The following is a 25,552-nucleotide window of genomic DNA, read 5'->3' on the forward strand; positions in this document are numbered from 1 at the left end:
TCAACTGTAGACAAATGTGTGAAGCCCTGGGCTTAACCACAGGAATGGCTGAAACATGGACAGGTGGCAAAACTGGAATGGAGGGGCAAAACTGATCCAACAAACAGGACAGATCAAAAAGGTGCCAACTGCCTATGGAAAATGAAATGTTGACCAGGATGTTACCACAAGCAACTGGGAAAAAGAAACCAAGACACAGCAGAAATAATGGCTGTTAAAGGGAACCAGAGATCAACGTTTCACACAAAATAAACATATCAATCGATAGCTTGTAAAGAATAAATGCTCTACCTGATAATTTCACTGCTCTGGCGTGCCTATTTGAGTGTTTTTTTTATCCATTATTGCTCCAGGAAAAATCCAATATGGTCGCCATTTCATACCCCTTCTGCTTCCGGGTTAGGAGTTGTTCTGGATGTGCTGTCTAGCCTCTATGAAACTATATACAAGCAGGGCTGCTGCTGCAGCCTTTCATCTGTGTGCTTTCATTATTCTGGTATGCTGTGTGCCTGCCTGTAGAAAGTGTGTCTAATAGGACGGAAACTGCACAGATAATAATGATGACTACACAGATCACACAACAGCCACACTTGTCTGTTTCAGAGCTTCTTTCTTAGCAGAGCAGCCCCTCCCATGTCATCAGAGCTCTGAGTATGCAAAGCAGGAAAGCTGAGCCAGGAGGGGGCGGGCTTGAAAAGACTTCACAGTAGACTGACTCAGCTATAATGATTCCAGGTCAAACCTAGACTGAATGCTCAGTCTGGGATTCTTATCAGAGCTGATAACAGGCAGATAGAGTAGAATATGATGAAACTAAAAGCAGGGTAGGTGTTTACTGTCATGTTGCCACTGATAAATGTAGTAAAATACACGAGGGTGCTTTGTCTCTGGTTCTCTTTAAAGTGTACCCAACGCGGTATAACGGGAAAAAAAAAAAAAAAAAAAGAGAGATACACTTACCTAAGAAAGGTGAATCCTCCAGATCTTGCAGAGGCTTCCCCATCCTCCTGGCCAGCACCAGTGCTGCACATGGACTCTCCTGGCTGGAACACATCCAACAAGAGTTTGTCAGATATGTTCACGAGTCCGTGCTCCCTGCCGTGACCGAGCTCTTTTGCATTAAGGAAAGCGCAAGCTGATACACTGCACAGAAAAGTTTACTAATAGTAGCTGTATAGCTGCTAAGCTAACAAACAAAATAAAGTTATCACTTGAGCTTGGATGAGGCACTGGGTACACACTATGCCATTTCCCGTCCGATCTATGGGAATCGGATGATTATTTTGTGTGTACCCAGCATAACGTCTCTAACTTTCGCAGTAAGCTTCTCACTGAAGAAGAAAGTACTGTGTTTACCTGTTTGAATGCTGTTTTGCTAGCATTTTTTTTTCTGGTAGCAAGTTTAATCCTAGAGCAAAGAAATGCTGAGTTTCATACCATGGTAAGGATCTGAACGTGAAGCAGTAATTCTGACTGAGAGCTTGTATACATAAGCAGGGTCTCTGCTCAGGCACCACATGTATGCAGTGTGCAATTATTTAAGGCTTTATTTTTTTTTTCACTAGTTGTGCTACTGATGCTGCATAAACAGACTGCATACCTGCAGTCAGGCATGGGTTTATCTCACAGGAGCCTATAGTCACAGATGTCCCGGCACCCTAGTCTTTGCCTTCCATGAACCTACAAACCCCCACCCAACTGCCCCCCAAATGTGCTGACTGTCCCAGCTTTTACTTACTTCCCTTGCCCCCCCATAGGTAGCTACAGGTGCCCCTTAGTATTAGGTAGCCAAAAGTACCATCAGTATTAAGTAGCTAGTGGTGCCCCTGACTGAAAGGAGATCTCCTCAGTGGAATGCCAAAAGCAGGGTGAGTGACCTCATTTACACTCATCAGGACTCTGCATAGGGAAGGAGGGAGGGAGGGACTTGGGGAGGGTAGTGAGCCAGCTTTCCATCATCAGGTGCCTGCAGGCATGTGCCTACAGTGCCTTATGGTAAATCCAGGCCTACTGCAAGCAGCCTATGAAATTGCTGTCAACCCTAATGCTGGGCATACATGGCTTGATTCTGCCGCTCGATCGATTCCCAACTCGATTCCGCAGGTGATTCTCTTATCTTCTGATCGTTTTTCTTATCTTTTTCAATTGTGTTCAATGCGGAATGGAGTGGGGAAATGATTGGGTGGGAGATCAGACATGTCGGAAATTATCTATCGAGCCATCTAAATGGTTCAGAATCAGCCGTGTAGTCCCAGCATTAGAGGAGAAATGGTGGAAGAAAAATCAGCCTGGTAGTTTCCAACAGAAGACAAGTGCCAGTATGCTACATGACTCACACCACTTCTACACTATACATCACTGGGGGCAATTTCTCAGTTTCCAGACCCATTTCCCCCATAAGAAAGTGGAGTTTCAATGTCATATCAGACACAAAGGAGCAACAGCCAGAGAGAAGATATCAAAGCATATGACATTTATAAACTAAAGTGAGAATTGCCATATATTCCAGGGAAATGAAAAGGTCTTCAGATCCACCCAGAACTACATTACTGCAAATTAATTTTCAAGCCTCATTTAGTCCACACCACTGGACAATTACTCTGTAATTTACCGAGAAACTGTGAAGTCAGTTATTTGTGTTAGGCGAGCATGCGGAAATATGATATTTATTAAGGTTCTGTGACATCTATCAAGTCGGAGGTAATCGCCATTAAGCAAGTTACAACTTGTTATTTCTTGCTGAACAATGTGAACAAGCGGCAGCAGAACATATAACAATTATCCAATCTTTTTATGCTTAGAGGTACAGACTAACCAGCAAGCTCATGGGGAAACAGAACTCATTGGAGTGTGTGAGGGGCTACAATGGTCCTAAAAGCACCCTTTCTAAAATGCTAAGAAAAACAAAAGTTTGCTTTTTTAAAACAGAAAGAATTTGCGATAATTCAGGTTGAAGTGAGCTTGAGATGTCTCCCAGTGCAGCACTGCTGAATATATGCAAACTAACCATTGTACCCTTAGAAGCTAAACACCCCTCCAGAACCGCTAGAATGCAATGATGTGAAGCTTGTTAATTTGTACAGAGAAATAATCATCCAACATGCATACAGAGTGTTTCTGATTGTTTGATCCTCCTCAGTGCATGGCATGGATTAATTTGGCTCTATGGAGTAGGGTTTGTTTTTCTTAGCATTTTAGTAAGGGGGCTTTTAGGACCATTGTAGCCTCTAACACACTCCAATGAGTTCTGGTTCACCATGAGCTTTGCTGGTTAGTCTGTACCTCTTGGTGTTACAGGCCCTACTCCATAGAGCCAAATTAATCCATTCCTGTTTTAAGAAAGCAAACTTTTGTTTTTCTTTTTATGCTTATAGAGCATGCACAAGCAAGGCCAAAACTCCGTGTAAGATCAGCATTAACCATGCCAAGTACAGTGCTGGGTAAATTCATGTACCGGCCATTATGTTAATAGCCTGTGTATAAACAAAAGGGCCATGCTAACTCACTGACTGCAATTTATACTGCATTTTGGTGAATACAGAAGTGCCGCACTTCACCCGCATTCAGCTAGTGACATCCTATTACACTTACAATTTGCCCAATACCATTTGCTGCATTTATATATTTTACCAGCATTGTTGAGACAATTTAACCACTTTGCCTACAGATTTTGTTTCCTCTTATGGACCAAAGCAGTTTTTATGTTTTTGCTATGTCCCTATTTAATCAGATATAACTTTATCCCTAATAGAGACAACTAAATGATACATATATCATTTTTTTCCCCCAGAACAATTTTGTTTTCTATGCATTTTAATAGGAAAATTTGAAAAAAATACATTTCTTCTCAGTTTTTAACAATCGTAGTTAAAAATAAAGAGTACTACTGTAGAGAAAAAGCACAAATTTAATTTGGCTATTTCTCCTGTTTTTCAAAAAGTTTAAATTATGTTCCTGTCGCTATTTATGGTGATATTGGTTTCTGAAATAAAGGTGGCTTTTTGTTACAGTGTGTACTTCTCACTTAAAATTGAGAAAACATTACAAATGTTTTAAGTGGTAAAAATTTGGCAGATCCCCCCCCCCCTCCCCAGTGTAAGAACCAGATATGCCCCCAGTACTAACTCCCCTATAAGTAGCCAGGTGTGCACCCAGTATTAGGTTCCATAAATAACCTGATGTCCTCCCTCAAGTACAGGTAACCAGATGTGCCCCCAGTATCAGCCCCCCCCCCCCCAAAAAAATGGCTAGATGTGCCCACAGTATAAGGCCACCACTTTAGGTAGCTAGATGTGCCCCCGAATTAGCCCCCCTATAGGTAAGCTAGATGTGCCCCCAGTATTAGGTTGCGCCCCCCCCCCCCCAGTAGTAGTCAGCAGTGCCCTGAGTATTGGGTCTCTTCCCTCATATAGATAGCTGATGTACCCCCCAATACTACTTCCCCCGACCCCCCCCCCCCCCGCCTCCCCGGTGTTCTCCCAAGGCTTTTTTTTTAGCTGGGTGCTCCACCCAGGTAATTTTGGTAAGCCCCCAGCTGTCAATCAGCTCGCCTCCTCATTCTCCTCTTATGTTGTAAGCAGAGTTACACTGGCCCTGCATCACCCCCCCCCCCCCCCCATTGCACCCCACATAGCTACTTTTTCATGCCACCCGGCTGGAAAAAAGTTCTGGGGAGAACACTGCCCCCCCCATTATAGATAGGCAGTTGTGAAAAGAAAAGCCGGACTCACCTCCCTGGGTCTAGCAGCGATAGTCCTGCAGAAGCTGTTGTTCACTGCTCTGCAGTGAGCCCCCATACTGCAGTGTACAGCGGGTCCCAGCTTGATGACATCATCAAGCCGGGACCCGCTGTACACGGCACTATGGGGTTGACTGCGGAGCGGTGAACAGCGGTTCCTGCTGGACGATCGTTGCTAGATCCCAGGAGGCGAGTCATGCTTTTATTTACTCATGGGGGCATGGATGAGGGCACAATGCTCAATGTGCCTACGCAGTGCAGTTATTGAAGAATTCTCAAAGCAATTTGAGCAGCTGAAGCAAGAAGCAGACAATTAGGGGGCAAACTCTCAGTAGGTCAGGCAAAAACAAACTAATGGGTTAGGCAATGAGCTTCAAAGTGTAGCGTTACCCTGCGGTAAAAACAGGGTAACGTAACACACCAGTGGGAAATGGGCCTTAGTGTTTTTTTCTTATTTGTGAGGGATTCCAATTAACTTAGCAGTGTTCTTTCTTCCAGGGGATGTGGAAAGATGGCAAAGTGCTTGCTACACAAACATGGGTATAGCATACAAATTCCAAGCAGATGCACTATCTGCCTGGGACTGAACCAGGGACTCTAGAGCTCATTCATACTAATCATGCCCACTGCTCTGTGCCTCTCCTCTTCCACTGATTGGGCACTCTTCATACAGGGCTACTCACTCTGTTCACAGTGTGATGCAGTACACTGAAAAACTCAGGCAACCTCATTTACTAGTTCATTGCGCTCCAACCCAACTGGCAGTAGTGTCAATTGTAAGTGCTACTGACTGTGAAAACAGACCCTGACTGCTTGTGTACTCCTTAGAGAGATTTTTCTTCACTAAAAACTGTCTTTGCAACCTCCGTGAGTTTAATGTGAAATAACCTCATGGCCCTTTTTGCATTATCCAAAACTGTAATAATGTTCCATCGGTTAGACTTAAACCAGTAAATCCTCCATTCCTCCCTTATCCTCACGGTTTCAGGAGGGCCAATCATTTTGTGATAATTATGAGTTTTAAAGACATATATAGAATATCATCTGAGCGGGATTTCAGAGTTGTTCTTGATTGCAGTTTTATGTTACACAGCTTTGTGCTATGCAGCATCCCTCTCAAGCCTGTGAGAATGAGCCAGTACTAGCCTTAGACCAATGCTGGAACCAGGAAACACACCAGACTGCATAATCACTGGCTCACAATCAAGACAATCATAATGGCCACTCCAGAGTCTAGCTAGACAAGCAGCCAGATGTACAAAGTGAATGCCAGCACAGAGCAGAGGAATCAGGAATACAAACTTAAAGGGGGACTGAAGAGAGAGGTATATGGAGGCTGTCATGTTTATTTCCTTTTAATCAATACCAGTTGCCTGGCAGCCCTGCTGGTCTATTTCTCTGCAGTAGTATCTGATTAAAACCAGAAACAAGCATGCAGCTAGTCTTGTCAGATCAGACTTATAAGTCTGAACCACTGAAACACCTGATCTGCTGCATGCTTGTTCAGGGGCTATGGCTAATAGTATTAGAGGCAGAGGATCAGCAGGGCTGCCAGGCAACTGGTATGGTCTAAAAGGAAATAAACATGACAGCCTTCATATACCTCTCTCCAGTTCCCCTTTAAAAAAAAAGCTTTATATGTTTGTGGATATCCAGAGTGAGCTTTTGTAACTAGGGGAAAAAAAAAAAAAAAAAAAAAAAAGAACAGCAGACAAATGAGCAAATGAGACATGGTTGTGACGTGCAGCATGGCCTGGAGGTTAGTTTGCCAGTGGTATGGTATGTAGTCAACACTATGGGGGCAGTGGTAAACTTGAATACACCATGGTGCAGTGGGGAGCTGGGAAACCCCATGGGGGCAAAGGGGAACTGGAAAACCCTAGAGGGCAGTGGGGAACTGGAAAACACTACAGGGTCAGTGAGGAACTGAAAAACCCATAAGGGCAGTGGGGAACTATAAAACACTATGGGGGCAGTGGTAAACTTGAATACACCATGGTGCAGTGGGGAACTGGAAAACCCTACGGGGGCAGTGGGGAACTGGAAAACCCTACGGGGGCAGTGGGGAACTGGAAAACACTACGGGTTCAGTGAGGAACTGAAAAACCCATAGGGGCAGTGGGGAACTATAACACACTAAGGGGGCAGAGGGGAACTGGAAAAACACTACCGGGGCAGTGAGGAACTAGAAAACGCTACCGGGGCAGTGGGGAACTGCAAACCACTATGGGGGCAAAGGGGAACTGGAAAACACTACGGGGGCAGTGGGGAACTGAAAAACCCATAGGGGCAGTGGGGAACTATAACACACTAAGGGGGCAGAGGGGAACTGGAAAAACACTACGGGGTCCGTGAGGAACTGAAAAACCCATAGGGGCAGTGGGGAACTATAACACACTAAGGGGGCAGAGGGGAACTGGAAAAACACTAACGGGGCAGTGGGGAACTAGAAAACGCTACCGGGGCAGTGGGGAACTGCAAACCACTATGGGGGCAAAGGGGAACTGGAAAACACTACGGGGGCAGTGGGGAACTGGAAAACACTACGGGGGCAGTGGGGAACTGGAAAACACTACGGGGGCAGTGGGGAACTGGAAAACACTACGGGGGCAGTGGGGAACTGGAAAACACTATGGAGGCAGTGAGGAACTGGAAAACACTATGGGGCCAGTGGGAAACTACAGTACACTGGAGATTACATTAGATTTGTGAAACGCTTTGTTGTACATGGTCACACACACACACACTTTTATTTTGCAGGTGGCAGGAGGGCATCCAGCTCCAAAGCATCTAGGCCAGGAAGAACTGGCCCCCTGCATGCCTCCAGAGTCAGGTAGTACTGCTTTAGAAGACTAGTTGAAAACTTTGTAACCACTCCATGCAGAATGTAAATACAAACTGACTGGGTTTTATTGTCAACTGTTCTCGCTCATGAACTCCCATTATTGTCAGTCCTGGTAACGCCAAAGGCTTGAATGCAACTAACAACAGTGTCTGTGAAGTAGAATGCTTCCATGCAATATTAAGAAAAAAAATGAGTACTAACTTTTTCTCTACTGTGCACATTATGCCAACAATTCCCCTCAACAGGAACACTATCAGAAATAAAAGAGGCTCAATGCTTCACTATTCAAATGGAATAAAAATGTAAGATTGGAGCTGGGGTTTAATTTATCCTGCTAAACTACCGTTTTCAGCAGGGCTAAACCGAACCAAATAAAACAGATGAATAAATAAATAAATATATTTGCCTATGGAACAATGCATCTGCACAAAGGAAATCCAAACATCTATTCTTTCCTGTTCTAACAGGGTAGATACAAACCTCCAGTGTGACCCATAATGGATGGGAGGCCATTAGCTGAATAAAACACAAACTGGTGGCAGCCATTCACAGACACAATTCTTATTAAAATGCAACATTGATTTTAGCATGCAAATAAAATGTGTTCTCGTCATTCCTGCAGCTTCAGCGCTGACCCCTCCACTTTTACCAGGACATCATGGTGAGAAAAATCAAAGACACCTGCGACACACCGAAATGCCAGAGAATACTCCACTAGTCAGTATTACATACAAAGAGCTGTGCTTTCTATTCATAACTGTAGTTTAAAGTGAACCTCCGGACTAAAAATCTACTCAGCAGAACTGCAAAGGCTTGGTGTTTCGCTAACAGTTTCACAGCATCAGAACTTTGTTTTTCTTACCAAAGCATCATTTTTAGCTGCATTTTTACCTAAGCTCCACCCATCAAAGAAAAAAAACCTGGGCTTTTTTTCCCTGACGCTGTGCAGAGCATGATGGGATTTCCTATGTTGTTCACGTTGCCTAGCAACTGGGAGAGGTGCCCAGGACACAGGACAGTTGGAACTGTGTCTCATGCTCCATGTCACCTCCTTTCAACCAAAAAGATGTCTGCCATCATGAAATCAAATGATTGCCAGTACTTTTAAAACAGTGTGGGTAAGAGATTATATAACCCATTTTAATTAACATAACTAACATAACTTAAAGCGGAATATAACCCTGCATTTCAACTTTGCTCTAAAACATTATTTACAGCATATTATATGCAAAAAGAATTTTTTTTTTTACTAGACCAGCATTGGAAGGGTTAAACACAGAGGTTTTAAGTTCCGTGCAGACGTTCAGATAGTTACATTCTATTTAGTTATATGTATATATTTAGAAATGTTACACAGTCTTTGGCTGTCCTCCAACTCCTTCTCAGTGAGAGAGATGAGTCACAATAAACACTTAGATACATTTGTGTAAACAAAAAGTATCTAACTCAAGTTCGGATGTCTGCAAAAATCTCCAGTGACTTTAAAGCCCTGTGTAACCCTTCCAATGCTGGTCTAGTAAAAAAAAAAAATGCTGGTTGCATATAATATACTGTAAATAATGTTTTAGAGCAAAGTTGAAATGCAGGGTTATATTCCGCTTTAATGACAGTATGTTTGTTTAAGCCGGAGTTCCTCTTTAAAGTCATTGGTTTGTAAAGTACATAAGTCAAAGAGTAGGTCATCAATTTGCTAATTGGCTACATGGTTTTTCCAGTAGTCTGAAAAGGGCTTGAGGGATGTAACATCCCAGGCACTGTCCTTAGGAAGACCGCAATGACCCTTCTGCTGCCACTACTGGTGATCAATGAAACTGCCTGCAGGTCATTTCAGGGCTTCCGGTTTGTCCCAGCTGAGTAATGAGGTACAACAGCATCAACTTGCATCTTTATGGGGAAACAACACGTCCCAAATCGACGTGTTTTTCAGCATGAAACCTGCTTATAAACTATAAGATTTCATTTTCATCAGCTGAAACCTGCACTGCAGATGGCCAGACACGGGAGCTGCAGACAATGGGAGGACAGAGGAATCTGTGATTCTTCTCTTGCTGGACCTCATTAATTCAGCTAGCCTACCAGGCAGAGAGGCAGGGCAATGGCTGCTATGGGCATAATCCACAATTAAGACATATTTGAACACCTTGGTTCAAATAGGAAAAACTTAAAACGATGTTAGAATAACATGTTTATTAACTGCTAGTCTAGTCCATCATTTGATTGCAGGTCTGCAGCAAATACACATTAAAAGCTGGATTGCCTGTATCATATTTTGACACAGGCAATGAGGATGCCTCACTTGATTTTTGGCCATTTCAGCGATGAAGCATCATAATACAATAACTTTTGCAAAGTGCTTTTCTCCCGTAGGACTAAGCATTGATCAGAATTGATAAGAAACGCCCACACTTTACTGAACTGAGTAGCTATTTCTGGTCTTGACCGACATCTCTGGAGTGTTGCAGTTCTGTGCTATAGCAGAGTATAAGTGTAACACCATCAGGGAAGTTATACCGTAACAGCGCACAATGACCCTGGATATTTGGGCACACCATGTGCCACCGTAGGTCATAATGTGAATAATTGCTATACCAGCACTCAGACAGTAATTTGGTGCCTTCAAAAGAGGGAGCCCATATTACATTAAAAACAGCATAATTCAGCTGCTAACAATAGCTGGCAGAAGAATGTCGTCTTTGCCCTAAGTCCATGGTGGCCTAGAGGGGGAATAGTAATTTAACGCCACCGGGACTTTTGCAGGAGCAGGGTGAGCTGTTTTTTTGGCTTCACACTGTGCTCAAATTTCCCAGCGCCAGGGGGAACATACCGAATATTAGAGGCATATATGACTATACTGGGGAGGGAGGCTGCCTAATACTGGGAGATTACCTAGCTATCTAGACTGGGTTGGGGGTCTACATAAAACTGGGGGTACATCTGAGCACGTCACATGTGAGCACGTGAGCACAGCACGCAGCAACGTCACATGTGAGCACAGATGTGACTGGATACAGTGGCTGCCTCTCCAGCACCTGTGCCCCAATCAGTAGCAGGCACTCGAGCGCACCGACCGAGTGCCTGCTACTGCTTGGGGCAGCCGAGTGCCTGCTACTGCTTGGGGCAGCCGAGTGCCTGCTACTGCTTGGGGCAGCCGAGTGCCTGCTACTGCTTGGGGCAGCCGAGTGCCTGCTACTGCTTGGGGCAGCCGAGTGCCTGCTACTGCTTGGGGCAGCCGAGTGCCTGCTACTGCTTGGGGCAGCCGAGTGCCTGCTACTGCTTGGGGCAGCCGAGTGCCTGCTACTGCTTGGGGCAGCCGAGTGCCTGCTACTGCTTGGGGCAGCCGAGTGCCTGCTACTGCTTGGGGCAGCCGAGTGCCTGCTACTGCTTGGGGCAGCCGAGTGCCTGCTACTGCTTGGGGCAGCCGAGTGCCTGCTACTGCTTGGGGCAGCCGAGTGCCTGCTACTGCTTGGGGCAGCCGAGTGCCTGCTACTGCTTGGGGCAGCCGAGTGCCTGCTACTGATTGGGGCAGCCGAGTGCCTGCTACTGCTTGGGGCAGCTGAGTGCCTGCTACTGCTTGGGGCAGCTGAGTGCCTGCTACTGCTTGGGGCAGCTGAGTGCCTGCTACTGCTTGGGGCAGCTGAGTGCCTGCTACTGCTTGGGGCAGCTGAGTGCCTGCTACTGCTTGGGGCAGCTGAGTGCCTGCTACTGCTTGGGGCAGCTGAGTGCCTGCTACTGCTTGGGGCAGCTGAGTGCCTGCTACTGCTTGGGGCAGCTAAGTGCCTGCTACTGCTTGGGGCAGCTGACAAGTGGTGAATTTGGCACCTTGATTCTCCTGTGTGCCAAGGGTTGCCATGAAAATTTTCAAAGTTGTCAAGGGAGCCCTCATCTGGAAGTGTTTGAGAAACACTGGTATATGGAATTCTGCAGATCACCCACATTTAGTCCAGGAAAAATAAATAGGTAAAGTATCATTATAGGGGAACTAAACCGTACAAAAAAAATCATATTGTTTCCCTTGATAGTCCGTCCTCTATCAGACTAGACTATGAAAAGGAAACATCCTTCAGTGTTGTGACAGAAAACAAGACACATGGACTGTCTCCCATCCTCAGCAGCTTAAATGCAGCATGTGCCGGAAGGAGCATGTAGAAAAGGACAGCAATCTGCAAAGAGTAAACAAAGGCTGCCCAGAGAAATCAATTATGACCTAAAAAATCCTGGTCTAAAAATATAAGAAGAGCAGCAGCATGAATAGAACAGCAAGATAAATGCATCTTGTTTGAGGAACAGGAAAATCTCAGGTTGTATAAATTAAAGTGTCCGCTAGTTCATTCAGCTATTATAACTAATCTATTCCCTGGCTTGTAACATGCTTTGAAATACTACCTGTGTGTTTTGCTTCTGAAAACACTGTATAATCTCGATGAGCTAACTTATTTATTTTTATGAATTGATCAATCATGGAGCTATTGATTGTCTAATGCAGCCTTTCTCAATATTTTTACAGTGGAGGAACCCTGAAAATAACTTTTGGATCTCAAGGAACCCCTGCAAGTAATTTTTGATCGAGGAACCCCTGCATTTATTTTGCAGGTAACTGCCACTACCCGTTACACTGCCACTCATACTGTCCTCCTCATTCTAGTACTCATAATATATGTATATTTATTCATGTGCTCATAATTATCTTGCCCCCCAATTTAGTGTTTTTTTTTCCAGTACTCACTATTATAATGTGCTCTATTATACTTCCCCCGCGATGGGAGAAAATGCCAAGGAACCCCTGCAGAGTACTCAAGGAACCCTGGTTGAGAAAGCCTGGTCTAATGTGATATAATATTGTACATATTTTTGCATCATTTGTTTTTTTGTGCACTGCAGCGCCACATATCCCCCTCTACTCACCCAGCCTTCACCACTGAGAGGCACTGTAATGCTGGCATCCTCCTTCGCGTCCTGATCACTGTCATGTCATGTGACTGAGATGCAGAGGAGGAAGTCAGCGTTACAGTGTTGATCAGTGGTTGAGAGGGGAAAGATCTTGCGTCCAGATCAGGTAAATGTATCAAGCAGCTCCCTGTGCTGCTCTGCATTAGGTTAGCGAGGCAGCCAGAGTATAGTCGGCTGCAGCAACCCTGCTCCAGGTTATCTAAGGAAAGGTAGCTCGGACAGAGCAATTAAAAAAGGTAAAATGGAGGGGTGTTTTTTCTTTATGGGTAACATTTCTCTAACTAGGGAACTATGCTCCGGAACACAGACTATTCTAGAATCCCTTGAGAATGACACTAAGGCAAGGAAAAGACTTAACTTAAAAATTCTGGCTGGTAGTAGTGCCCTTTAATGCATTTATTAGCATGTGATTTCAAATTACTTGTGCGTAAGAAGTTTTAGCTTTTTTGGGGGGGGGGGGGGGGGGGGGGGGATTTTTGCTACACAGATTCATAGCTCCGTGTGTGTGTGCCTGTGTATGTATGTGTCAGGGTATATGTGTGCCCATTTCTTCTGCTGAACAAAACTGCTAGTGTTACTGAAATCAATATAGCGCTGTATATTTTTTTTTTTTCAAAGGTGTACAATGGCTGCCACCAAGTGTTTAGAAACGGAACAGCACCCACTGATGACTACCGAAAACCATTACACATCATACAAGAAAAAATTTTCTCTGGTGCCCTAATAAATCTGTAAATAAATCCTATGACATCTAAACGGTGATAAATCTGGCACAGCGCTGGGGCATTACAGTGAGAAAGACAAATGGCGGCGCAGCGCTCACTAAAGGCGTATAAAAAGGGCTCAAATGGGAATTTATGGCTTATTTGCGCTGAAATAGGTATAAAGCAACAGGGAGAGTAACTATTCCCAGCCAGAAACCACAGGGACACTGTGAGCTTTCCATAGGCTGGTGGCACCTGAGGCCAGGGAGAAGCCTTACCTGGACACAATGCTGGAGACACACTGTGACCTTTCCATAGGCTGGCTGTAATTGAGGCCGGGGGAGAAGCCTTACCTGGACACAATGCTGGAGACACACTGTGACCTTTCCATAGGCTGGCTGTAATTGAGGCCGGGGGAGAAGCCTTACCTGGACACAATGCTGGAGCCATTATAGAGATCGCTGGCATAGGAGAGGGTGGCGAGAGGTCGCACGGAATTATATCTGGTGAATTTGGATAGGCACTCCTGAAACTCATCCAGCTGGCTCACCGTCCGACTATCATCTGTGTGCGAGATAAACAAAATATGTGAGGAATACAAAACATCCAAACAAGGAATGGGCTCAGGGTTTTTAGCTCCACATGTTTAGGCAAGTCTAAATCTAGCTATACACTATACAATAATAAGATTTTTTTGATCGATATTACCTTAAAGGGGTTCTGTATAGTAAAAAAAACAAAAAAACAAAACAAAAACAGAGAGACACTTACCTGGGGCTTCTATCAGCCTCCTGTAGCTGTCATGTCCTGCGCCATCCTCCTACGATTCCTCCGTTCCCATTCCTCTAACAAGTCGAAAAGTGTGCGCTCCCGCTTGCGTCTCTGGGAGCTTACTGCACGGGCGCAGTACAAGGTTTTCTCGTACTGCGCCTGCACAGTGAGCTCACACAGACGCGAGCACGTGCCGCCGCAGTCTCGCTACGGGAATAATCAGACCGAGACCGGCGGCTGGGAACGGGTGGTCGGAGGAGGACGGCACAGGACATGACAGCTACAGGGGGCTGATAGAAGCCCCAGGTAAGTGTCTGTTTTTGTTTCTTTTTACTATCAAAAGAACCCATTTAAATTAAGTCATGTCAATCCATTACAATTTTCAAACTATGTTACGAGTAACTAAACATTGCATTAGCGTAGTATGGATACACAGGCGCCAAAAGGATTAAAGTATCTAAAAAGTTTAAAACATGAGGAGACAGTGGTGGACTTTCCTCCAGTCCATCACGGCCTCCTAATGTTTTAACTTTTTAAATACTTTTATCCTTTTGGCACCTCTGTATCCATACTATGCTATATCAAGTCCACGCCCCTGGTGGAGGGGTGTTACCCTCTGTTTTTCCTCATCTACGGAGAGTGACTTCTTAATCCTAATTGAGGTTAGGTCTAATTTCTCCACCTGCCTATACAGTGGTTGCCTTTGAGGTAGCCCTGCTTTGTGAGTATAGCTTATTACTCTATCATACTTCATTTCAACTACCAGTACATGTTACACTATACTTGGCTTTTGGTGTCCCTACTCTCTAAACATCACATTGACTGTCTAATCGAAATTGCAATGATGGTTTTGCACAATCAATGCGAGCATTATTGCGACCAGAGTAAGGAGGTTGTTAAAACTTCAAGTAGCCCATTTCATGTAACCAAAATTGGAAAATGTGGTGGTAAAAACATAAAGTGCATGGTAACCAATGTTAGGAGCCTTGCAAATAAAATGGACGAATTAGAGTGCATTCTGATTGACAAAGGCTATGACTTTGTGAGAATAACCGAGACATGGATGGATGAAAGCCATGACTGGATAGCGAATTTAGAGGGATACAATGTGTTTAGGAAGGATAGAACAAGGAAAAAGGTGGAAGGTTTTGTCTCTTGGTTAAGAATTCTTTTACAGCTGTCCTGAACGATGAGATGGAGGAAGATTGTGAAGATGTGGAGTCCATTTGGGTAAATATTCATGGTGGAAATAAAGGTTGCCAATTGCTTATTGGGGTATGTTACAGGCCACCACATATTCTTGAAGCAGCAGAACTGCAATTACTACAGCAGATTGAAAAAGCTGCAAGTAAAAATGAGGTCATAGTTATGGTTGACTTCAACTTTCAAGACATTGACTGGAGTATTGAGGCTACCCATTCTGGTAAAAGCAGCAGATTTCTGGCATCACTAGAGGACAATTACTTGACTCAAATGGCAATGGAACCAACTAGGGGGAATGCGTTACTGGAATCGATCATTTCTAATAGACCAGATAATGTATCAAATGTGCAGGTTCAAGCACATTTGGGAAATAGTGATCACAACATGATAACGTTTGATCTGGTGATTTATAGGCCGCGGGGCAGCGGGACCACTAAAGGTAGCCATACACTGGTCGATTTGCCATCAGATTCGACCAACAGATAGATCCATCTCTGATCGAATCTGATCAGAGAGGGATCGTATGGCTGCCTTTACTGCAAACAGATTGTGAACCGATTTCAGCCTCAAACCGATCACAATCTGTGGTGGTGCTACCGCTGCTCCCCCCCTCCCCCGCGCATACATTACCTGCTCCGGCCGGCGAGACGCCATTCCCCAGGTCTTCGCTGTCTTCTCCGCTCTGGTCTGGTCTCCGGGTCCGGCATGCTTCACTTCTTCCTGCCCGGCAGGAAGAAGTGAAGCATGCCGGACCCGGAGACCAGACCAGAGCGGAGACGGAGCAGCGGTGACCGGGGTGAGTCGCGCCGGCGGAGCAGGTAATGTATTGCCACTCTATTGCGTCGGTCATCGGGCACTCGAACGCCGCTAGCGACGCGCTCCCTACCCGCGGTCGATCGACGGTAATTTCTCGCACGGAGCGATCGACGGGATCGATCTATTTCGGGACGAAATAGATCGAAATTTAGCGTGTAGCGTGAACAATGTGACAGCAGATTCGATCCCAGTGATCGAATCTGCTGTCGATCGGCGGGGAATCAGCCTAGTGTATGGCCAGCTTTAAACTATGAATTTTACAAAAGCAAAGTTCAATCAACTCAGGCAGGCACTAAGTTTGGTGAACTGGGATAATGTACTACAAGGGGAGGACACTGAAGAGAAATGGCAAGCTTTTAAACTTATTCTCAATCAATATTGTAGTATGTATATCCCATATGGAAACAAAATGTCTAGGAATAAAAAAGGCCTCTATGGATGAATAGAAAAATTAGAGATAAAATGAAGAGGAAAAAGAATGTCTATAAGGTCCAAAAACAGGAGAGGACTGAGGCTGCATTAAGCAATTATAAGGAGTGCAATAAAAGTTGTAAAAAAGAAATTAGGCTGGCAAAGATTGAAGCTGATATCAAATCTAACCCAAAGAAGTTTTACAAGTACATCAACTCTAAAAAAAAGAAAGGTTGACTGTATTGGACTCCTAAAGGATGAGGATGGGAACTCAATGGCGGATGACCAAGGTAAGGCAAAGTTATTAAATGCTTTCTTTGCTTCTGTCTTCACAAGGGGAACATCACTGTTGCAAATTACAGATGCAGAATAGTCTCAATATTCCAACTGTAATATTAAATACTTAACGCAGGAAGAAATGAAGGCAAGACTAAATAAATTAAAAATAGACAAGGTACCTGGCCCGGATGGCATGCATCCTCGGGTCCTAAGGGAATTAAGTTTAGTTATCGATAAACCCCTTTATCTTATCTTTTGTGACTCTCTTTCAACTGGCAGAGTCCCAGTGGATGGCATACAGCCCACGTTTTCCCAATATTTAACCACCTGGGCATTACGCCGCAGGGCACTGCTCAGGCCCTGGTGGGCCGTTTTGAATAATTTATTTTTTTTGAAACACGCAGCTAGCACTCTGCACGTTTCTCCGATCGCCTCAGTTTGCCGTCGATCCGCAGCGAAAGAGCCCCCCCCCCCCTCGCGCACGCAGCCTGGCCAATTGCCGACAGGCTGCGCTGTGGGGTGGATCGGGACTCCCTGTGACGTCACAACGTTGATGACGTCATTCTGTTCATCGACATAGCGACGGGGGAAGCCCTGAAGGAAATCCTATTCAGAACATTTCCTGATGGGCTTGATCGCCGGCGGCGATCGGAGGGGTGGGAGGGATGCCGCAGGGAGGGGGGAATCATGTAGCTAGCGCTAGGCTAGCTACATGATATAAAAAAAAAAAAAAAAAAAAAAAAAAAAAGTTTAAAAAAACCCTCCCGCGGCCACTGGAATAAAAATGCCAGGGAGGTTAAAGAGGAACTGTTAGGTATAGGGTCTCAGAGAAAATAAACACATATATCAGTAGCTAAATATTGGCTGTACTTGCATTACATATGCATTTCACTGTCCACGTTTGGATTTCACAGAATTTGTATATAGTATATGCAGAGAATGATGCTCCTGACAGCTCATGGCAGGTTCCATGTTTGTGAAGCCAAATGTGTCGTCATGTCCTGCCTGCTTCTGATCACAGAACAGCTCATACTGAATAACACTAGTTTGCAGTGAATATTAATGAGCCATGTGGCTAGGAACAATAGCGGACTCCTGCAGTGTACGCTGCCCGGAGATTTATCTGTGCTGTGGCTGGACTGAGTTTTAGAAGCTGCTGAAACTTGATCCCGTCTTCTCCTTAGCAGCCGAGGGGAGGGCCCCAGAATGCTTTGCAGTATGTTATGCGGCTTGCGTCCAGCTTAGCTCTAAGCTTTGCTGATAAGCATACATCAAAGGTAAGATAGATGTTTATCTTCAGTAATGTCTTTTTGGCTTCCTTCTAAACTGTTTAACACAGGAGACTAGAGGTTTAAATTAGCTTCTGCAGCCTGACAGTTACTCTTTAAGAAGGGCACAAAAAAAAAAAATCAGATCCAGGAAATTATAGACATGTAAGCTTAAAGAGAATCTGTACTCTAAAATTCTTACAATAAAAAGCATACCATTCTATTCATTATGTTCTCCTGGACCACTTTGTGCTGTTTCTGCCAATCCCTGCTGCAATCCTGGCTAGTAATTACCAGTTTTAGGCAGTGTTTACAAACAAAAGACATGGCTGCTAACCAGCATATGATAGGCTGAGAGAAGCTCAGTCTGTGACTCATACAGAGCATGCAAGAGGCGTGGAGAGGGTGTGTATAGCTTCTATCCTATCACAGCAGAGCAACACATTACTGCCTCAGCCGACAAAGCCGGCAAAGGAAAGAAGATTAGATTATATAACAGAGATAATACAGCCACTGTGCAACTAGGAAAGGCTGCAGTACCACAGACCATATTAGAACAGGTATAGGAACCTATAGGATGGAAGAAATAAGGCTGAAAATTTTGTTACAGAGCCTCTTTAACATCAGTTGTATGCAAACTATTTGAGGGGTTACTAAGAGAGACTTTACATGACTTCATAGTAGAAAATAATCTTATTTCTCAGCATCAACATGAGTTTACTAAAGACAGGTGCTGTTTGACTAACATGCTCAGCTTTTATGAGGTAGTGAACGCTAATGTGGATATTGGGAATGCTGGAGATGTGATATACTTGGACTTTGCAAAGGCCTTCGACACTGTTCCCCACAAAAGTCTGGTGCAAAAGTTGAAGATGCAAGGACTGGGGAAGAGTCTGTGTGCATGGATAGGGAACTGGCTAATGGACAGAAAACAAAGAGTTGTGGTCAATGGATCATATTCAAAATGGGAGACTGTTAGCAGTGGGGTCCCACAGGGGTCTGTACTGGGTCCAGTGCTCTTCAATTTAGTTATTAATGACCTAGTAGATGCAGTAGTAAGCAATGTTGCTATTTTTGCAGATGATACAAAATTGTGCAGAATCATCAACTCTCAGGAAGATAGGGACATATTGCAAAAGGATCTGGATAGGATGGCTATATGGGCACATACTGTAAATGGCAGATGAAATTCAATGTTGAAAAATGTAAAGTCATGCATTTTGGTCGTACCAATGGTCTAGGACAGCCTTTCTCAAGCTTTTTACCCTGGAGGAACCCTGTAAATAACTTTTGGTTCTCGAGGAACCTCTGCAAACAATTTTTAGATCTCGAGGAACCCCTGCATTTATTTTGCAGGTGGCATGGTCTTTAAAAGTATGTGTAGCTGTTTATTTCACTACTCCCTATTACACTGCTACTCATACTGTCTCCTGAGCCCCCAATTTAGTGCTTCTTGTTACAGAACCACCTATTCTAGTGTGCTCTGCCAAGGAACCCCTGCAGAGTGCTCAAGGAACCCTGGTTGAGAAAGCCTGGTCTAGGACCATACAAAATAAATGGGATACAGTTGAGGACATCAAACTTGAGGAATGACTTAGGAGCACTCAAGTTAAATAATCATACTCAATGCCAAGCCGCTGCAGCTAAAGCTAACAAAATTTTGGGATGCATTAAAAGGGAAATAAAAACGCGAGATGCTAGCATAAAATTGCCCCTGTTTAACTCTCTAGTAAAGCAACATCTGGAATATGGAATTCAGTTCTGGGCACCACATTACAGGAAAGATATTGCAGTTTTAGAGCAGGTGCAGAGACGAGCAACAAAATGGATACGTGGCATGGAAGGTCTCACCAAGAAAGGTTAGATAAACTGGGTTTATTTAGTCTAGAGAAGACGCCTTAGAGGGTATCTAATTAACATGTATAAATACATAAGAGGGCAATATAAAAGCTTGGCGGAGGAGCTTTTCGTCCCTAGGCCTTCTCAAAGGACTAGAGGACATGATCTGCGCATGGAGGAAAAACGTTTTAGCCATTTATTTAGGAAAGGGTTCATTACAGTAAGCGTGATTAAGATGTGGAATGCATTGCCACAGGAAGAAGTTATGGCAAATTCTATACCTGCATTTAAAGGGGGCTTAGATGCTTTCCTTGCGTTGAAAGACATCCATGGCTACAATTACTACAGTGATGTGAAAAACTATTTGCCCCCTTCCTGATGTCATTCTTTTGCATGTTTGTCACACTTAAATGTTTCTGCTCATCAAAAACTGTTAACTATTAGTCAAAGATAACATAATTGAACACAAAATGCAGTTTTAAATGATGGTTTTTATTATTTAGTGAGAAAAAAAAACTCCAAATCTACATGGCCCTGTGTAAAAAAGTGATTGCCCCCCTTCAATTTCTGTAGTCACCCCCAGGCCTGATTACTGCAACACCTGTTTCAATCAAGAAATAACTTAAATAGGAGCTATCTGACACAGAGAAGTAGACCAAAAGCACCTCAAAAGCTAGACATCATGCCAAGATCCAAAGAAATTCAGGAACAAATGAGAACAAAAGTAATTGAGATCTATCAGTCTGGTAAAGGTTATAAAGCCATTTCTGAAGCTTTGGGACTCCAGCGAACCACAGTGAGAGCCATTATCCACAAATGGCAAAAACATAGAACAGTGATGAACCTTCCCAGGTGTGGCCGGCCGACCAAAATTACCCCAAGAGCGCAGAGAAAACTCATCTGAGAGGCCACAAAAGACCCCAGGACAACATCTAAAGAACTGCAGGCCTCACTTGCCTCAATTAACCACTTCGTCCACAGGTAAGTAGATACAGTGGAGGAAATAATTATTTGACCCCTCACTGATTTTGTAAGTTTGTCCAATGACAAAGAAATGAAAAGTCTCAGAACAGTATCATTTCAATAGTAGGTTTATTTTAACAGTGGCAGATAGCACATCAAAAGGAAAATCGAAAAAATAACCTTACATAAAAGATAGCAACTGATTTGCATTTCATTGAGTGAAATAAGTTTTTGAACCCTCTAACAATAAGAGACTTAATACTTAGTGGAAAAACCCTTGTTTGCAAGCACAGAGGTCAAACGTTTCTTGTAGTTGATGACCAAGTTTGCACACATTTTAGGAGGAATGTTGGTCCACTCCTCTTTGCAGATCATCTCTAAATCCCTAAGGTTTCGAGGCTGTCTCTGTGCAACTCTGAGCTTGAGCTCCCTCCATAGGTTTTCTATTGGATTAAGGTCCGGAGACTGACTAGGCCACTCCATGACCTTAATGTGCTTCTTCTTGAGGCACTCCTTTGTTGCCTTTGCTGTATGTTTTGGGTCATTGTCGTGCTGGAACACCCATCCACGACCCATTTTCAGTTTCCTGGCAGAGGCAAGGAGGTTGTCGTTCAGGATTTCACGATACATGGCTCAGTCCATTTTCCCGTTAATGCGATTAAGTTGTCATGTGCCCTTAGCAGAAAAACACCCCCAAAGCAAAATGTTTCCACCCCCATGCTTGACGGTGGGGACGGTGTTTTGGGGGTCATAGGCAGCATTTTTCTTCCTCCAAACACAGCGAGTTGAGTTAATGCCAAAGAGCTCTATTTTGGTCTCATCAGACCACAGCACCTTCTCCCAGTCACTCACAGAATCATTCAGGTGTTCATTGGCAAACTTCAGACGGGCCTGCACATGTGCCTTCTTGAGCAGGGGGACCTTGCGAGCCCTGCAGGATTTTAATCCATTGCGGTGTAATGTGTTTCCAATGGTTTTCTTGGTGACTGTGGTCCCTGCTAATTTGAGGTCATTCACTAACTCCTCCCGTGTAGTTCTAGGATGCTTTTTTACCTTTCTCAGAACCATTGACACCCCACGAGGTGAGATCTTGCGTGGAGCCCCAGAGCGAGGTCGATTGATGGTCATTTTGTGCTCCTTCCATTTTCGAACAATCGCACCAACAGTTGTCACCTTCTCTCCCAGCTTCTTGCTAATGGTTTTGTAGCCCATTCCAGCCTTGTGCAGGTCTACAATGTTGTCTCTGACATCCTTGGACAGCTCTTTGGTCTTTCCCATGTTGGAGAGTTTGAAGTCTGCTTGATTGATTGATTCTGTGGACAGGTGTCTTTTATACAGGTGACTAGTTAAGACAGGTGTCCTTAATGAGGGTGACTAATTGAGTAGAAGTGTCTAACCACTCTGTGGGAGCCAGAACTCTTAATGGTTGGTAGGGGTTCAAAAACTTATTTCACTCAATGAAATGCAAATCAGTTGCTATCTTTTATTTAAAGAGAATCTGTAACGTTAAAACGTCCCCTGGGGGGTACTCACCTCGGATGGGGGAAGCCTCAGGATCCTAATGAGGCTTCCCACGCCGTCTGCCGTCCCTCGGGGGTCTCGCTGTAGCCCTCCGTACAGCGGTGACGTAATATTTACCTTTGCAGGCTCCTGCGCAGGCGCTCTGGCTGCTTTCGCTCCGAAGGAGGCGGAAATACCCGATCTCAGTCGGGTCCGCTCTACTGCGCAGGCGCAAGTCTCCGGCGCCTGCGCAGTAGAGCGGACCCGACTGAGATCGGTTATTTCCGCCTCCTTCGGAGCGAAAGCAGCCACAGCGCCCCCGCTGGAGCCTGCAAAGGTAAATATTGAATTGAACAGTCGGCACAGTCGCCGGCTGTCCGGAGGGCTGCAGCGAGACCTCCGTGGGACAGAGGACGGCGTGGGAAGCCTCATTAGGATCCTGAGGCTTCCCCCACCCGAGGTGAGTACCCCCCAGGGGATCTTTTTGTCGTTACAGAGTCTCTTTAAGGTTATTTTTTCGATTTTCCTTTTGATGTGCTATCTGCCACTGTTAAAATAAACCTACCATTGAAATGATACTGTTCTGAGACTTTTCATTTCTTTGTCATTGGACAATCTTACAAAATCAGTGAGGGGTCAAATAATTATTTCCTCCACTGTATACGTCTTCTGGGACTTCATCTAAGCCACAGGTCAGTAGATCTACTGACCTGTATTGAAGCAGTGCTGTGCAGGATTTGGCTTGCTCCTGTGCACATTTCTGGCACTATCTGATGCAGGACTAATTGGTGAATGGGAATATAAGTTTCCTGAGCTAATGAGATTGATTTTAACTATTAAAAATACTTTTCTCAATTCATAGTGAAGAACACACTCTGTAGCATTATTTCAGAATCAAATATCTTCACCATAAATTGTGACAGGAACATAATCTAATCTACTTGCGAAGTGGTTAAGGTCAGTGTTCACGACTCCACCATAAGAAAGAGACTGGGCAAAAATGGTCTGCATGGCAGATATCCAAGGCGCAAACCACTTTTAAGCAAAAAGAACATTAAGGCTCGTCTCAATTTTGCTAAAAAACATCTCAATGATTGGCAAGACTTTTGGGAAAATACCTTGTGGACCGACGAGACAAAAGTTGAACATTTTGGAAGGTGCGTGTCCCGTTACATCTGGCGTAGAAGTAACACAGCATTTCAGCAAAAGAACATCATACCAACAGTAAAATATGGTGGTGGTAGTGTGATGGTCTGGAGTTGTTTTGCTGCTTCAGGACCTGGAAGGCTTGCTGTGATAGATGGAACCATGAATTCTACTGTCTACCAAAAAATCCTGAAGGAGAATGTCTGGCCATCTGTTCGTCAACTCAAGCTGAAGCAATCTTGGGTGCTGCAGCAGGACAAGGACCCAAAACACACCAGCAAATCCACCTCTGAATGTCTAAAGAAAAACAAAATGAAGACACTGGAGTGGCCTAGTCAAAGTCCTGACCTGAATCCTATTGAGATGTTGTGGTAGGACCTTAAAAAGGCGGTTCATGCTAGAAAACCCTCATATAAAGCTGAATTACAACAATTCTGCAAAGATGAGTGGGCCAAAATTCCTCCAGAACGCTGTAAAAGACTTGTTGCAAGTTATCGCAAACGCTTGATTGCAGTTATTGCTGCTAAGGATGGCCCAACCAGTTATTAGGTTCAGGGAGCAATTCAATTTCTTTTTCACACAGGGCCATGTAGGTTTGGAGTTTTTTTTCCTCACTAAATAATAAAAAACATCATTTAAAACTGCATTTTGTGTTCAATTATGTTATCTTTGACTAATAGTTAACAGTTTTTGATGAGCAGAAACATTTAAGTGTGACAAACATGCAAAAGAATAAGAAATCAGGAAGGGGGCAAATAGTTTTTCACATCACTGTAGGTATTGCCCATTGATGTTGATCCAGGGATTTTATCCGATTGTCATCTGGAGTCGGGAAGGAATTTTTTCCCTTTTGGGGTTAATTGGACCATGGAGTAAGGGTTTTTTCGCCTTCCTCTGGATCAACAGGGATATGTGAGGGAGCAGGCTGGTGTTGTACTTTGTTCTCTGGGTAAACTCTATGAACGTATGTCTTTTTTCAACCCAAATAACTATGTAACTATGTTAGGGATATATGATCTGCCACCTTCTCAATTATTTTACAATAGACAAAAAAAAGGACCAACATTGCAGATCAATCTTTTGGTAGATTTCAGTTGAAAGACCTGATTCATCAATCACAAGTGTTTAAAATTTACTTGAACTTCCGATGGATTAGAAAAAGTAAAAAAAAAAAAAAAGAAGAAGAAGAAGAAGAAAAAAAAAAAAAAAAAAAAAAAAAAAAAAACAGCATGGGTACCTTAAAGTGAACCTCCAGACTAAAAATTGACTCAGCAGCACTGGAAAGGCCTGGTGTTTCTTTAACTGTTTCACAGCATCAGAACTTTTTTTTTTTTTTCTCTTATACAAGCCTCATTTTTAGCTGCACAGAAAAAAACTGCCCGGGCATTTTTCCCCTAATGCTGTGCAAAGCATGATGGGATTTCTGATGTTGTTCTCGTTCTGCTGGTTTGGTGCAATTTTTTATTTTTTTTTACATTTTGAATTTGACATATAAAGAGTAGCATGTGTAGCTGGGAGGGGTAATCAGGACACAGGACAGTTGGAACTGTGTCTCCTGCTCCCTGTCACCTCCTTTCAAACAAAAAGATGGCTGCCCCCATGACAAGGATGGCAGCCCCCATGAATCACAAACATTTGCCTGTTCTTTTAAAACAGTGGGGGTAAGAGATTATATTACCTATCTATTCTAATTAACATAACTAATGTAACTTAATGACAGTATGTTTGTTTAGGTTGAAGTTCCCCTTTAAGTACAACAGCTAAAGTAACAATCAGATTTCAAGAAACATAACTAACTGCAACAAACTTAAATATTCATAACTTTAAGTTGCTGAAAATTTACTACAGAAGTAACTGCAGAATTCTACAAATCTTTAAGGTGCCCATACTCGATTTTGTGGGCTGATTTACTTCCCAGTTTGATAATTGTATTGAAGTGGTGTAGACTTGGTGCCACAACATGGTCGATCGATCTTTTGATCAACTTCAGGATGAAATCTGTCCAGGGGATTAATTGGGAATGCGGGCCAACCTCAATGTCTACTGCTCACCTTCAAAATCACATACTTGCCTAAAGAGATGGAAGCCTCTGGATCCTAATGAGGATTCCCTCGCTGTCCTC

At 43.9% G+C, this 25,552-nt stretch overlaps 1 protein-coding gene across 1 annotated transcript in view; it reads right to left on the reverse strand.

The window, feature by feature from the left end:
- The window catches only part of COP1 (COP1 E3 ubiquitin ligase), a 319,426-nt gene that overhangs the window by 164,651 nt on the left and 129,223 nt on the right, over nt 1–25,552 (reverse strand). The window contains exon 11 of the mRNA XM_068239628.1: nt 13,663–13,798. Coding sequence (XP_068095729.1) covers nt 13,663–13,798 — 136 coding nt within the window. The remainder of the gene's footprint in view (nt 1–13,662; nt 13,799–25,552) is intronic.

Source organism: Hyperolius riggenbachi, chromosome 6 (genome assembly GCF_040937935.1).
Source record: "Hyperolius riggenbachi isolate aHypRig1 chromosome 6, aHypRig1.pri, whole genome shotgun sequence".
Taxonomy (NCBI): domain Eukaryota; kingdom Metazoa; phylum Chordata; class Amphibia; order Anura; family Hyperoliidae; genus Hyperolius; species Hyperolius riggenbachi.